The sequence below is a fragment of the Centropristis striata genome, chromosome 20 (assembly GCF_030273125.1).
Source record: "Centropristis striata isolate RG_2023a ecotype Rhode Island chromosome 20, C.striata_1.0, whole genome shotgun sequence".
NCBI lineage: Eukaryota > Metazoa > Chordata > Actinopteri > Perciformes > Serranidae > Centropristis > Centropristis striata.
Window position 1 is genome coordinate 5,554,812 of NC_081536.1, and position 15,430 is coordinate 5,570,241.

A 15,430-nucleotide genomic window follows, 5' to 3' on the forward strand; every position below is an offset into this window, starting at 1 on the left:
GAGAAATTTCCTCCTCAAGAAGTTCTGCTATTTTTAAATGTTCTTCATTGTTTCCTTTGGTCATATCCAGCAGTGGATAGCAGTGATAGCAGTGACATTTTTAGGAACTTGTACTTTACTTGAGTATTTCCATTTTTTTTGTAACTTTATGCTTCTACTTCACTATATTTTGAGGAAAATATTGTACTTTTTACTCTACCTTTAGCTGACAGCTTAAGTTACTTTTGACATGAACATCATGAAAATTTTAAAGTGAGTCCTGTCTTGAGGAAATTAAAACACTGCCAACATAAATGCATCAATATAAATAATCTAATAATATATTAAGAATATATAAAACAATCTGAGTGGGGCCGTTCTGCATAACGAGTACTTTTACTTTTGATACTTTAAGTACATTTTGATGTTGATACTTTTGTACTTTTGCTTCAGTAAGTTTTGAATGCAGGACTATTATTTGTTGTGGAATAATTCAAGAGTGTGGAATTAGTACTTTTACTTTAGTAAAGGATCTGAATTCTTTTTCCATATCTTGCTTGAGGCCCACACTGCAAGGAAACCAGAATGGAAATCTAATGGAATATGCTATATAACGGCATTGGAATCACGATCATAATGTATATAATATATATAACTGTATGCAGTATTGTAGGACAGCAAAAAAAGCTGACGTATCATGAGCTATTTTCAATTCCTCATTGTATGGAAAGTGAAACAAACATTTAAAGTCATGCTACTTGCTATGAATCAGATATTTCATACTGTATGCTGGATCTAATGAAAACTGAAAAGTTGTGAACACAAACAAAACAAGCAGATGTGATCTCCTCACAGCCTATAACTAAGTCATTTGACAGTCACACCCAAGTTTAGAAAGCTACAGGGAGCGCAGAAAACCTCCGTACAGATCTGCAATCAGACATGGATCACAGGGTGTTTGCAATGCTAAGATAGTGAGGCAACATGGAAACGCATTCAAATGAAACCATGCGACAGGAGACTGCCAGTGCATAACATCATGACATGGTCTTTTATACATGAGAAAAGAAAATATGTAATCAGGTTGCAGGCGAATGTGCAACAGAAACAGCAGCGATATCGTGTAGAATGAGGACCAGAATCTGGTGCAGTGAGTGCGAGTATCCTATTTTTTCTAGTCTTTAATATATTAAAACATCTCTGATCCTCTGCGTGTACGAGTAGACAGCTGTGACTTTCTCCAGTGCCTTTAAATAAGACATTTAGCGATAAGACTGACAATAGCAGCTGAACTGGAAGCTCAGATGGCTGCACAGACTGCGATAAAACTGCAAACAAAGCTGTAGTCAGACATGGATCAAAAGGTACTCAGAATAATTCAGACAAGGAGGAAATACTGAAATCCAATATGTAAGTGAAGATGAAGACATAGGAAAGGATTCGCCGTGAGCCAGCTAACACCTGCCACACACTGCATCAACATTGAGATAAATACAAGACATCTTCACTCTGTACATGTGTTATAACAGCTCCATGAGTCCTGGGCCCACAATATTTCAGAGGCACATCTGAGAGAAGCTTCGAGGAAAATATTTCTGTAAAAGTTTGGAGATCGCGCCTTTGAACGTCGGGAGACTGCGAGGAGTTTGTCACAGGGTGTGTCTGCTGCGGTGCCAGAGTCATTAAATACTTCCTAAGGAATACCACGCTTGATGATATTTTAGAAATGTGTGAATTAGAAAGATTCTCAGCTAAGTCACCAACAAACAAGTTTTTAACTATTTAGGTGCACTATGACTTAACGAGGGAAGGTGCAAGATTTTTTTAGAGATGCAATAATTAAATATAAAAAATGTTATACTGAAAAGTAGTCTTGCACAGTGCTTACAATATATCTATAATGGAAAACCACAGTATTTCTATTTTATGCTACTTTATACTTCTACGCCACTTCTACATCTCAGAGGTAAATATTATACTTTTTACTACACTAGTAGTTACTAGTAGTACTACACATAGTTTTAGTACAAACTTTAAAGATTTTATTTTTATCTTGGGGGCAGAAGGCTAAGTGCTCTATAAATAAAGATTAATTTTATTATTATGATGATCATAAATATTATTATTATTTTTATTGGAAGGCTTGAGAAAATTTCCCTGCTTCTTATATTAGATAAACTATTTAAAACCCGTTTGGACTTTTTTTCAGACAGCCATGCTACAAACATAAGACGATCTTATAGAATATGAGATTATTAAATACAATAAGAAAATATTCTATATTAAAGAGCACAACATATACATTAATTTAACACCAATATTCATCCAAAAATGTCATATACAATGATAACATTTTACTATGCAATATGACTGATTTTAATAATCATACTTTTATACATTTTGCTGAAAATACTTAGATAGTTTTACTTAAGTTGGGTTTTAAATCCAGGGGTTTGCTTGTAGTGGAATATGTTTCACTGTGTGGTATTAGTACTTTTACTGCAATAAAGCACCTGAATACTGACATCACTGTATGGAGTTGTCCAACTGTCCATTGCTAAAAGACTGTCCCATTGGCTGAATGTGTTGGACAATGATAAATAAAAAATTGACACATTATCTGCTGGTATTTGGAGAGACTAGCCGGACCTTGTTCACCTCTGTGAAAGAACTGGAGTGGCACTGAACTGATAGTTTTACTCTGAAACAGTTTTTGTTCCTGACAACATTGAACTATCCGCCTGATCCACGTCAGTGACATTAAACATCAAATAACAGCTGCTACGACATTAACATCACTACAAACAAGGACAACGTGGGAACGGTTTGAACCTACAGGGAAAACTATTGTTCAATCAATATGAACTTCATCATTTTTACAGTTTAAGCATGACCTCTTAACAGATAAATATATGGTAAGACATGACACTCGGTCCACGCACCTTTTCATCGGAGTTGTATTTTTCTGTCTTTAAACTGCACATCAGACATTTTAATTTGTTTTTAAACCTCCTAACTAACACACCAGATGTTGTCATTTTTAATGAGAACAGAAGACAAGTATTTGTTATTAAGGCGGTAGTTAAGTGGGTGGTACTTTTAACCAGAAGGAGGCATTTTCTAATTTACACGTATTTAATTTAAAGTACCAGCTTGTAGAAAATGCTCTCTCACACAGCTTGAATATGAATTAAGAAGGTTAATATTTATATTTGGCGAATGTCCATAGTTTGTCCTGCAGATGACAGAGAAAAAAAGACGTATGTCCTTGCAAGGTACTGCTCTGTGTCTGCTGCTGATAGTTGGAAGAGACACTGCTCCTGCACATTAAGGTGAGGTTATACATTATGACCACAGCCTGTATAAAGCATGGTGCTAGTCTCTGTGATGTCACCTATATGTTTCTGAAGAGCCATTGTGAAGCTCAGTGTGACGGCTCCAGCCGCTGCTGAAACATGGCACCTGTGACAGAAGCCACCTGTCTCTGAAAGCGGCCGAGACCTGAATTATTTACAGTTTACAATATCATTTTTCTGTGTGTGTGTGTGTGTGTGTGTGTGTGTAGGAGAGAGAGAGAGAGTGGGGGGTGTATATTTAGCAGGGTTCTACTTACAATCACCTCCACTGTGACAGGGACGGTGCTGTTAAGGGCCGGGTTTCCCCCATCTTTAGCCATCACTGTCAAGTAGACCATCCCATTGGGAACTTGCTCATAGTCCAGAGGCCTCGTCACACTGATCACTGATGGAGAGAGAGAAAGGACAGTTGGGGTTTTGTGCTAAATGGGTTTCTGTTGGACCTGAAGCTGCAGCATAGTTTGGTAAAGAAGTGTGTTACATATCAAACAACAACCCAAAATTAGAAAATCATACACAGGTGATGTAGATCAGTGGTTCCAAAACTTTTTCTTGAAGGACCCAAATTTTTACCATTGTAAACGTTGGAGACCCCCCAGTTGTCCATTGCTTCTATGAAGCCGAACTCAATGTGACTTTCATGGTACCCTCTCTTTTTCTTTTTAAGATATTCAGCATTTTCGTCTCCCTGGCCATTTTTCCATTAGCTCTGTGTTTCCGTTGTTAGGTGAGGTTACCGATAGGTGAGGTTACCACTATGTGAGGTTACCGATAGGTGAGGTTACCACTAGGTGAGGTTACCTGTGTATACTGCAGGAGGGATGTTACACATGTCCTTATTCTCGCAATATAGCCTTTATTTTTAAACTTTTCTAGTGCTTTTTCTATTTAAATAAATGAATAAACATTTAATGTAGCCCTTATTTAGTTGTTTTTGTCCCACTAATGAATTAAATGCTGACTCATCTATATTGAACACATTAGATTTATTCCACCCCTTAAAATGAAGAGGGCTTCGAGACCCCCCGTGGCGCCCCCCCTGTTGGGAATCACTGATGTAGATGATTCAACAACTTGAATGTGAGTTTAAAGAAATACTTTAAAACCACCCCTAAAATGATCATTTTTGTATCTTGAAAACGTTTTCTTATAGCATTACGATGGATGAAAAATCCATAACGTATAAAATTCTTGACGGATTGAAGTAAATGGGGGCAGTGTTGAACAACAGCAAAACTATATCAAGACTTATAAACTTTTACACAGCTCGTGCAGTAAAAAAAAACAAGTTTAATTTATCCATACATATGCTTAACACTTCCCAAACACATGCTTTTTCGCTGAAACCTTATTTTAAACACTACTGCATAAACAGTGTCACACTTTGAAGCGTGATAATGCTAATGAGTAATAATGTGTTGTAATTAATGATGTTTTAATTTAGTTTTGCTGTTGTTAAATGCTGCACCCCTTTACCTCAACTCAAGAAATATCTGTTTTATGGATTCTTTGTTCACTGTGGAGGCATGCGGGAAAAAGTTTGCTTTAAGATTTCAAAGTAAGTAATTTTGGGGGTGAAGTATTCTTTTAACCTTCCTCTTCTGTTAGGGTTGGCACCGACCCGTTTTAGGTTCTTTAAATGCATAAAAGTAACACACATCTTTTGTTTATTTCATCAAGGCTTTTTGACTTTGCCAGGAATCTCCTTAAAACAAAAAATCAAATTCACTAAATTAACAAAATGCCCTTGGGAAATGAGTTTGTGTTGTTTCAATTAAATATATAAGATTATAAAACAATATTTAGTGAAATATAAATAAGTCAAAATTGACCCATAACACCATAGATGATTTTAAGTTTATGTTTGAGGTTAATTTTACCATTTAAAAAAAAAATTGAAAACGAGGGATAGACTGTCAAAAGAAACACACAAATAATATTAAAACTAATCTTTTCACGGATAAGGAAGCCTTACAATGTCAGACAGAGGTAAGAATATAAATAATGATGATAAATAATTGTTTTGAGAGTAATTTACGGATCATTTAAGAAGAGGAAGGTTAACGGTAACGCTTTATATTAAGGTCCTTGTAATAACCATTAATTAACAAGTAATAATGCCCTTGTAAGTCCTTACAAGATGCTTATTAACATCATTGTGTGTTTATAAGCTTATATAAGTGTTAATAATGGCATTACAAACACCCATGACCCACCCATTATGTCTTTGCCATGCCTTTATTGATCTCATTTTGTTTGCTTATTGATATTAAAATATACTTTATTGCTCATCTATTATAAGTTAACTATAAGTTAACTATGCTTTTTGCAACTACCGGATCTAAAGCGAGAACAATGCCTTATTACTTGTTAATTAATGGTTATTAAGGACCTTATTATAAAGCGTTGAACCTGGTCTCACAGGAATCCGTGAAACAGCCACGGATTCGCTTAACTCAAAATCCGTGGAATAGCCACGGAATAACTCAAATTTCCGTGAAACTGACACGGATTTCGCTACAATGCAAGTTCATGTTTTTTCCTATTGGTTTGTTTCAAGTCACGTGACTTTTAAGGTCCCGGCGGTCAGAACAAAAAACATGGCGGACAGTTCTCTCATTTTTAGTTTCTGCATAAAAATGGATTTTGATCACATTTGTAGCGAGAAATATATGTTTTATTTTCTAAATATTCACTCAGTGAACGTACATAATCACTTTGTATGTTGGAATAGCCACGGGATATGACTGTCATTAACTTCCATTGTAGCGAAATCCGTGTCAGTTTCATGGAAATTTGAGTGATTCCGTGGTTATTCCACGGATTTTGAGTTAAGCAAATCTGTGGCTATTTCACGGATTCCTGTGAGACCATGTTGAAAGCGTTACCAGGTTAACTATTTAAACATCCACAACATCCCCACCCTCATATATCTTATAGCTTGTGGCTTCATGCTCTCAAAAGGTGAGCGTACCTGCGTAGCCCTCCACCATGATGATGCTGAAGTAATTGGGGAAGGCCGACGCTGAAACGATGCTGTAAGTCAGGAAGTTGTTGGGAGGAGAATCCTCGTCTGTAGCCTGTGAGTGGGTGGGCAGACAGACAGACACGGGGGTGGTTGGAGGGTGATATGCCTTAGTGACAGTCAAAAGTCCACAGAGAGAAGTAGCGAGAAGTTTTGCGAGACACAAAGACAGACAGTATAACAGGACAGATGCTGCAGTAGACAGTGCTAATATTTGTAGGTGTACGTTTGCACAGCAGGGGTGCGTGTGCGTCTGTGCATGTGTGTGCAGCCAGGAAGCTGTCAGTCAGTGACAACATGTTGTTGGACAGATTAAAGCTGATTCTGGCTATTAGTGGTGCAGGCGTCAATACTGGATGAACACCAACCGAGCAAAGACAAGCTAAGCAGGCAGAGGACAGATGAAACTATACTTTGCGGGGCTAATCCACAGCAACATCAACAACAATGATGACACCCCCTCATTATTCTCGAGTTGGCAGCAACTTAAACATGAGTCCTCCGGCTGTGAGGATAGTCTACTGGGCCTCACTGGCATCATTAAAGGCTGGACAGGTTGTCAGAAACACTCACTTGTATCTCTCCATAACACGCATATCTCTACTCTTTGATTCAATGCCAAAGTGTTGAGTAAGCAATACCTTTCTTCCCCCACAACTTCCTAAACTGTGGCTTTTCTCTTCCAGACCATCTTTCTATATCAAATTTCAACAAACAGTTTTATATTTGACGGTCGTTTACCACTCAAAGGTAAGAGGAGTTGGGGGCAGCAAATCAAATAGACGAGTGGCAAAGAAGTAAAGGAATAAGAGGTGCAGAGAAAATGAAAAAAAGATTTAGCTGTTAGAAAGCATAAGCGCTGTAGTAGGAGGCTTTGTTTGGAAAAAGAATGAAGCAAACAGTCTCTCTTTGCTTTGTCTCTCAACACATCCTCTCCTATCTATTTCAGTCTTTCTCCTCTTTCCTCCTACTCTCTGTTTTCCGGAGTACATGTGTGTATGTGTGTGTTTGTGTGTATGTGTGTAGCAGGTTCCAGGGCAAATCGCTGACACACAGAACTGTGCGACTGGCTTCCCCGTTCCTCTCGGGCGGCGTATTAATATCAGCAGCGTTTAAGGTTAGCTCAGACTAATCAAACACAGCGAGCCAAGCGTTGAGCCCAGTCATCAGCTCAACTCCCACAATGTGCAGGCAAGACGCCAAAGTGCACCGTGGCTGGGTGAGCCACTGCTGTACCCACTGCCACAAGGGACGTAATAGTCTTTCTCTCCAGGGCGCAATCAAAGGAAACGCTGAGCCATTAGTTACCAGTGAGCCTGTGCACCCCTGCCTACTGTGTGGCAGTGACTGATGGCTAACACGCCAAGCTGACCTGTTCTTCTTGGATACAGTGCACACAAACACATAACTGCATGATTATAGTAACACAGAGGAAACACAGAGGAAAGAGGAGGAGGGCAGCGAAAACAAAAGCTTGTGAATCTGGTGACTGCTGCTATTTGTGGGAAGAAAAACCTTTGTTGTAGGTGTAGTTTTCATGTGAATGTGAACATACTGTATTATTGCAGGAAATATGTGAAATGACCACAACCCCATTGCAGGGGTGGCATTACATAGGGGACGGGGTGGCATATAATGTGTTAAAATGATGTTTAATGTAACTCAACTAGCGTACAAGAGTTAAAATAAGACAGCGTTGACATTTGGTTTCTCACAGGACACGCAAAATCCTTTGTTTGACCCGTCTACCCTGCACTGTAAAAAATAATCTGTTTAAATTACGGTAAAATCCCGGCAGCTGTGGTTGCTAGAACTTCACCGTAAAAAATACAGTGAGTGGGTTTACGACTGTAAATTTAAATATCAGCAAAAACTGTAGACTGAAAGTCTACACTGAAAAGACTGAAAAGTCCCGTTATTTTTAGGGTAATTGTGTCATTCATTCACACATCATGGTATTTCTCAATTAACTTTACATGAGTAGGTTCTATTTTACAGCAAAACTGTGTGTTTTCTACAGTTTATGACAGCGAAAGTTAAAGTTTTGTGCAATTCTTTGATTTACAGTAATTAAAAGTGTCTACTACAGTGACATACAATTTTTAATTTTACGCCCTATTTCTGATGTAATTTGACAGTGTTTTACTGTAATTTCTACATACCTTTTTCACAGTGTGACCTGATCTAAGCAGACTTTGATCAAAAAGTATTATCATTGGACCTTTGAATTTGTGTGTCCCACACCTAAAAAATTATACCCGTTGACTTTCCATTGGCAGGTGTCGGCACATACTTTTAACATACTACAAGCCTCCACCACATGATGTGTGTTCATTTCAAGCATTTCTTTGAGATCAGGCAGACAGTTTGCTTTAGCTTCTTACTCTCACTGGCCACTTTATTAGCTAGCAAAGTGTACCTAATAAAGTGGTTGGTTAGTGTATATTTGCATGTGTGTCTTAAACAAACCACACCCAAGTCCACTGTGACAATCTCCATTTTACAATGTATACAACTGACAGGAATAATTAAATCTTGAAGAGCCATTGTGTAGGATTTAGAGCGCTCCATTGGCAGAAATGGAACATAACATTCATAATTATGTTTTCATCAGTGTATAATCAAGAATTGAATCACTATGTTGCTACGGTAGCCCAGAACGGACAAAACAAACACTGGCTCTAGAGAAGACTTTTTTTGTGTTTTGACGTTACCTTTAAGCCACGGAAGAGTGTTAAAATGGTTACAATTCACAACCTCATCACTAAATGTCACTACATCTTCAACACTGCTCCTTTTAATCAGTAATACATTTAGAAATGCAGTTAACTAACCTAAGATTGAGGAGTGGGTTGAGGTTATACATAATATTTATGTGATGGAAAAGTTAACTTTCTCTGTGAGACTGGAGGAGGACAGATTTAAAAGAATATGGAAAAAATTGGGTTGTGTACATAAAACCAATTAGGTCTGACTTTATCTGAGATCATTAGAAGGAAAAGTACCCTGGTTCTTAGTACAGAAGTTGAAAAGTTCTGTTTTTTGTTTTATTTATATATATTTTTTTATTTTATGAATATTATTTTTATTTCTCTATTTTTGATACAGTGGATGACTACTATTTCAGTTGCACAATTTTATTGGAGTATACAAAAAGGTTAAGTTATTTTTTATCTGATCCAAGATGAAAGATTGAGGAAAGATGTCAAGTGTAATCTGAAGATGCATTATTGGAGGTGTTCGATTTATGTATACCAGATGTATGCAAAATGTTTGTTAAAATGTTCAATAAAAAGAAAAAAAAAGAAGAAAGAAATTCAGTTAACTTACTGCAGCCAAACAATTGGGACTAAGCAACGTGTGTTGTATGTGTTGAATTGTTTTTCACAGAATCCATCAGAACCCAGTGATATTTTACAGTAGCTACAAACAGGCCAGTTTTACAACAGAGTGTTCTCTTGAACTCTGTGTGGTTTAACCCATAAGAACCCAGACCAAGTAATCCTTAAAGGAAAATTATGGGACAAATACCACAGACCAAGTTGACCACATAGAACACAATTATAATGTTTTTTTTTTTTTTTTTAATTCTACCCCTAAATGTCAAAGATCTGTGATGTGGCATATATGGTGTTTATGGTATTTATGTTTATGATATTTCTTATTCAAAAATAAAAAACTAGACACATTTTCTGCTTACGGAAACACAGATTTGCCTTTTTCTTTGCATCTCCACAACATTTATCAAAATTGTGACATTAACAGTGCTGTTTAACAATAAATTATTTTTCAGATTTGTTTTTAAGTAACAAAATAAGAATAAATCAATAATAAATAAAACAAATAACTATTTGCCTTTTTGTTTGCATCTCCATAGCATATATCAAAATTGTGACTTTAATTTATTCAGTTCCCTATTAATGGATTAGAATTGTTAAATGGGTTTAAACTTAGCCTCGTCACAAGAAATAAGCTTTTTGAAATTAGCTTCTTATTTAGATTTCTGTTTCCAGCCACACACATATATTTGAGAAGTCACTTCTTGTCAAAGTCACATGACCACCACACCAGGGTGTTGAGTATACGTCGCTTAGGGATTTAATGAGTTAAGGTGAAGCATAAAGCTGAATATGGGAGATTATAGAAGATTTAAAGTGTTTGTTACACGGGTGCCACCGTGGGTTCTTATGGGTTAAAGCTCCATACGTGCATGTTTTCAACACGTCTCACCCTGACTCGTGCCACCGGCTGGACGGCCTGTTCGTTCTCCCTCAGTGAGCCCACGTACGCCTCCTTCTGAAAGAGCGGCGTGTTGTCGTTGACATCCAACACGTTGACACGGATCCTCCCGGTTGTCTCTTCCCCGCCACCGTCCCTCGCCAGCACCGTCAGCGTGAAGCGCCGCATCAACTCATAATCCAGACTGGCCCGCAGAATGACCCAGCCCGTCTCATCGTCCAGTGAAAACCTACGAGGGACAAACAAGAGGAAATGAAAGGCAGGTCACTACAAAGTGTTTGAGGAGGGTTATCATCATCATGACAAGATCTTTTTCTCATTATAACAAAACTTATTATTGCCATCATGTCAACTTCTTTAATTTTAGAAAAATGTATTTCCCATGCTCAACAGCATAAATACATTATAACATCATATTAAAGTTGAACAAGAAAAGCATTAAATCAAAGACACTGTAGGCATTGTACAGACATCAGATGGAAAGTGTGTGTGTGGGAGGGTGGTGCACAATAATCCTGTATTTGTTCTACTTATCTTAGCTGGTAATGAGACGTACTGAATAGTTAATGGTTTCTTAGAGCTTTAGTAAAAGGCACATTATAAGACATCACATAATAACTGTTCAGAATTTTGTCATCCTTGTTCACTGAAGATAAAAACTGTTGTGAAAGTAACTTGTTTGATGAAAAAACTCCTTGTTTAAAACATGGTTTGTCGTTTTGTATGTTGCAATAATAGAATAAGCATTAAAATAGGCAGCGACCTACTTGACATTCAAAACGCAAGGCCTTGTGGGAACTCAAACTGTGAACTTAACTCTGATAACACTATGAGAGAGGGGAACGTGTAAAGCAGGGGTGTCAAACTCAAATACACAATGGGCCAACATTGAACAAATAAACCTTTTAATATATACCAAACATGTTTTGCTTTCACATTAAATATGGAACCAGCAACGCTTATAAACATACAATATATAACTAAATAGTGCAGACATGCAAAATCAAATTTCAAATAAAAAACACATCAATGTCATTCATTTATTAAATAAAAATGTAATAAAAATCGTATGCCTCTTTTCTATTTGCATCCTTCTGATTTAAATATCACAATAAACTTTTTCAACAGGTTAATAAATTCTGCCTTTCTTTTCGCCATTTTTGGGAAGGGGTAGCTCGGAGACAGCTCTAGCTTGAGGTTGCTATGACGACTGTCACAGAGGAGCGCGTTTCTGGGTCCTGTCCTGATTGACGCGCCAAAACAACAGCAGGGCATTGTGGGATTTCTAGTATTAGCGGTAAATGCGCCGTATAATACCGGCGGGTCAGGTTTAAGAGTACAATAATAGTATAACATTACATTACATTACATGTCATTTAGCAGACGCTTTTGTCCAAATCGACTTACAATAAGTGCATTCAACCTGATGGTACTAGACATAGACCATAGGAATCGAGTAAGTACATAACTTTAAGAGCTAACTGTCATTGCTAAGGAGTGCTATATGTTAAAGAAGAAAAGAAGAGAAAAGAATAAGACCTTTTTTTTTTTTTTTTAAATATATATATCTGTTAGGTGACCATGACTTAACCGAGGTATTGTTGGAAGAGATAGGTCTTCAGCCTGCAGCGGAAGATGTACAGGCTGTCTGAGGTCCTGATGTCGGTGGCATAATAATTTGGTGGTATAATAATTTGGTATTGCCTCGCGGGCCAGAGTTTGACACCCCTGGTGTAAAGTGAGGTCTGTCCTGGTGTGATGGATAGGGCCGGAGGTTAGGGCCACATTGCTTCTTGCTGAAGAGCCAATGTTAGAAAGTGCAACAACCACAAGTCGGGCGGTGTACAGGACTTTGTTGCATTGTTAAATAACCATCCAGGACTGAGCGGTGTATTGGAGTACGGATGTGTTAATAAAACCTGGAGAACTGAGTATTGTGTGCTTCTTGTTTGGCCAGCTCACCCATTAACTAAGTGCAGTTGTCAAAACTGCCATGACACATTCTTGATGTTTTATTGTGTTTGCAGCAATATGATGTCACAGACAATAGGTTGCAGCTAATGACAAAATAAACAATAACATTAAACAAACAATGATGCTCAGTTAGGGTAGCAGAGAGACAATACTCGTAGTAAGCCACATTGTGTTATTTTGAAAGCGAAGATAATAAATGAATAGGTTATGTGAATGTTTGTTTTTCTCTCTGATTTTGTAAATGTGTGGCCTGAAGAGAGCAGGCGTAAAGAAAAGCGCCAAACATCATTGTAGCTCAGCTGTCTCTGGGCAGAAACATTGCAGTACAATTGTGCACAAGTGGCCAAATAAATGAAAAATTAATGTGATTGTGTGGACTGTTTGAAGTTTGTGTGTGTGTAGATGAATCTTACTGGTCTGGCTCATCACTGAAGTAGTAACGCACAATCCCAAATGTGCCTGCATCCCCGTCTGTAGCCTGGACAGAAAGACAGCAAAACAGAGTTTACTTTTATCATCACGTTTATGTCCTTGTAAAGTTTTACAGTATATTCAGCTTCTGTTGTCCATCCGTTTGTTTCTCATCTGGTTTCTCACAGACTTGTCTATCTGTGGGTTTTGTTTCAAGTATACCTGTTAAATTTTCATGATCCATCAGGATTCATTTCTAAATGTATTTTCATGTGGCAAAAAACAAACACAGAAACAAAAGAAAAAAACTTTCTAAACTCTTTACGAAGTTTATGTTCAGGAGATTATGTATGGCAGACTTCAAATGCTATTGTAAAATCTTAAGGGATGAGATAATATTTTTCCTATTGCATGTTAATGTAACAATTAGATCATTCCTCAGTATACATTTGTGCCGTCTTGATTTTGTGCATGTATGCTGATATGAAGTTAACCAGAAATTTGAATAACATGATTCTATGGTGGCCTACAAGAGCAAACACAATACAACGGCCAAAACCTTTCCATTCAGAGAAACTAGCTGCAGCTTAATGCCAGTTCAAAAACAACTCAAAAAATGTAAAAGTGCTGCAAATGAAAAAAATGTGCTTCAGAAAGCTAAAGAAACTGCATTTATGGCAAACACTCTGCAAATACAGAAGTAAAACACAGTCAGCTCAAACTTCTGCTGTGTTGATTAAATATTTTGTGTTTTTCCTGTAACAATTGTTTTCAGTGTTTGTATGTTTTTGCATCGTTTCTGTATTTATTTGTCTTTCTGTTGCATTTTTTCATTTGCAGAACATTTCCATTGTTGGATTTATTTTATTTTTTATATTTGTTTGGTTTTTGAGAAGACATCTCTTCTAAAGCTGCAGCACATTTCTCATAACGGAAATGTTATGGGCCATAATGTTTGCCCTACTGTAGTTACATGCAATTAAACACACTTGTTACTTTCACAACTGCATGCACACACAACATAAACATGTATGCTGTTTTGGACCATTGCAAGGCATTTTCCCTTGTCAGCCACCATATGATATATTCAAACGGCTGAATAAAATCAGCTGTCAGTCTTCCTGAGTTTCCTAAATTTCTCACTTTAACGGCTGTCTATGGCTGTAAACCTCCATGATAAAACTTGCATCACTCAGAGGTGTTGATTGGTTTAATCTGATGACAGAACTCATCCACATGACCCATCAGTACCTAAAAAAAGCAGCAACAACCATCGTCATATGTTTTGCAGATATAAATGGTGTCAAAGGAAAGCAACATAAAGAGCAACACTTTCAGGGAATCTTGTACTTTATGAAACACCAATCTGTCTTTGTAAACACATGCATGCCCATGTGCGTGCGTGCACTGGCGCGTACACACGGGGTGTTGTGTTGCTGCTGATGGATCGTGGCTGGAGAGGCTGTTGTAATAGAGTTTCACTTCAGTGGCTCTGCAGTCAGTTGAAGGGCCAAACCCGAACGTGTCTGCAGCCGGCTCTGTCAACCACGATGCTGGTCACTGTGATTCAGTGATGCCCTGATACCGACCTTATTCTGTTCTACTGTGTGTGTGTGTGTGTGTGTGTGTGTGTGTGTGTGTGTGTGAGGTGTATGAATTTTTACATGTGGCTGTGACTTATACAGATGCTGACATGTGTTGACTGATACAAGACTGAGGTGATAAGATATACACAAGCATGTGGTAATGCTGAACTCTATATTGGCTGTGGATGTAGATGCATGTGTGCACATTTAAACGTGTTAGGAAATATCTGTGGATTTTAAATTGAATACATTAATGGTTATGTATGTGTGTGTGCGTCTGTGCGTACCCATCTATGAAGCCTCTCACAGATGGAACAACGGCTGCAGCTATCAATGTGTTTTTTCTCCTTCTAAAAATTACACCATGCTGTTTAGCTCAAGCCCGTAATTTCACAGAGAGCTTCCACTACATCGTCCTGGGTGGTGAATCGATGCTTCTTTTTAATGTCCAAATGGCCCTCCTTTGTTGTCAGGTGCACCGAAGCGCATCTTGCTGAACGACTAGAAAGTGGGACGCTAAATACACGCGAGGTGTTTGGGACTCTAGTCAGGTTCTTATATTAACCTTTGAGTTTTCATCTGTCATGTCTCGATGACCTCATCATTTAATGCCACTCAACTGCTTCTCCCCTTCTCTTTTTGCATTCCTACCCATCCGTCCTCTCTCCCTCCTCCTTTATCTTTTCCTTTCTGTCTTTACCTCGCTTTCCTCCCAGCGTCCCGAGCTCCGCCTCCATCTCCACTGTCTCCCCTCTCCTCTACATATCTCCCTTAGCACACTCTTCCCCCTCGATGCCTCCCTCCCTCCCCCGCTCCCTCTCTCCCAGGTGAGTGACAGGCCCATAAGTGCTCCAATGATA

At 38.1% G+C, this 15,430-nt stretch overlaps 1 protein-coding gene across 1 annotated transcript in view; it reads right to left on the reverse strand.

Annotated features, from left to right (window-relative positions):
- Nucleotides 1-15,430, reverse strand: part of cdh23 (cadherin-related 23) — a 196,156-nt gene that overhangs the window by 56,116 nt on the left and 124,610 nt on the right. Inside the window, exons 15-18 of the mRNA XM_059359157.1 lie at nt 12,987-13,051; nt 10,591-10,828; nt 6,310-6,415; nt 3,593-3,720 (exon numbers count right to left, since the gene is read on the reverse strand). Of these exons, the coding sequence (XP_059215140.1) occupies nt 3,593-3,720; nt 6,310-6,415; nt 10,591-10,828; nt 12,987-13,051 (537 nt within the window). The remainder of the gene's footprint in view (nt 1-3,592; nt 3,721-6,309; nt 6,416-10,590; nt 10,829-12,986; nt 13,052-15,430) is intronic.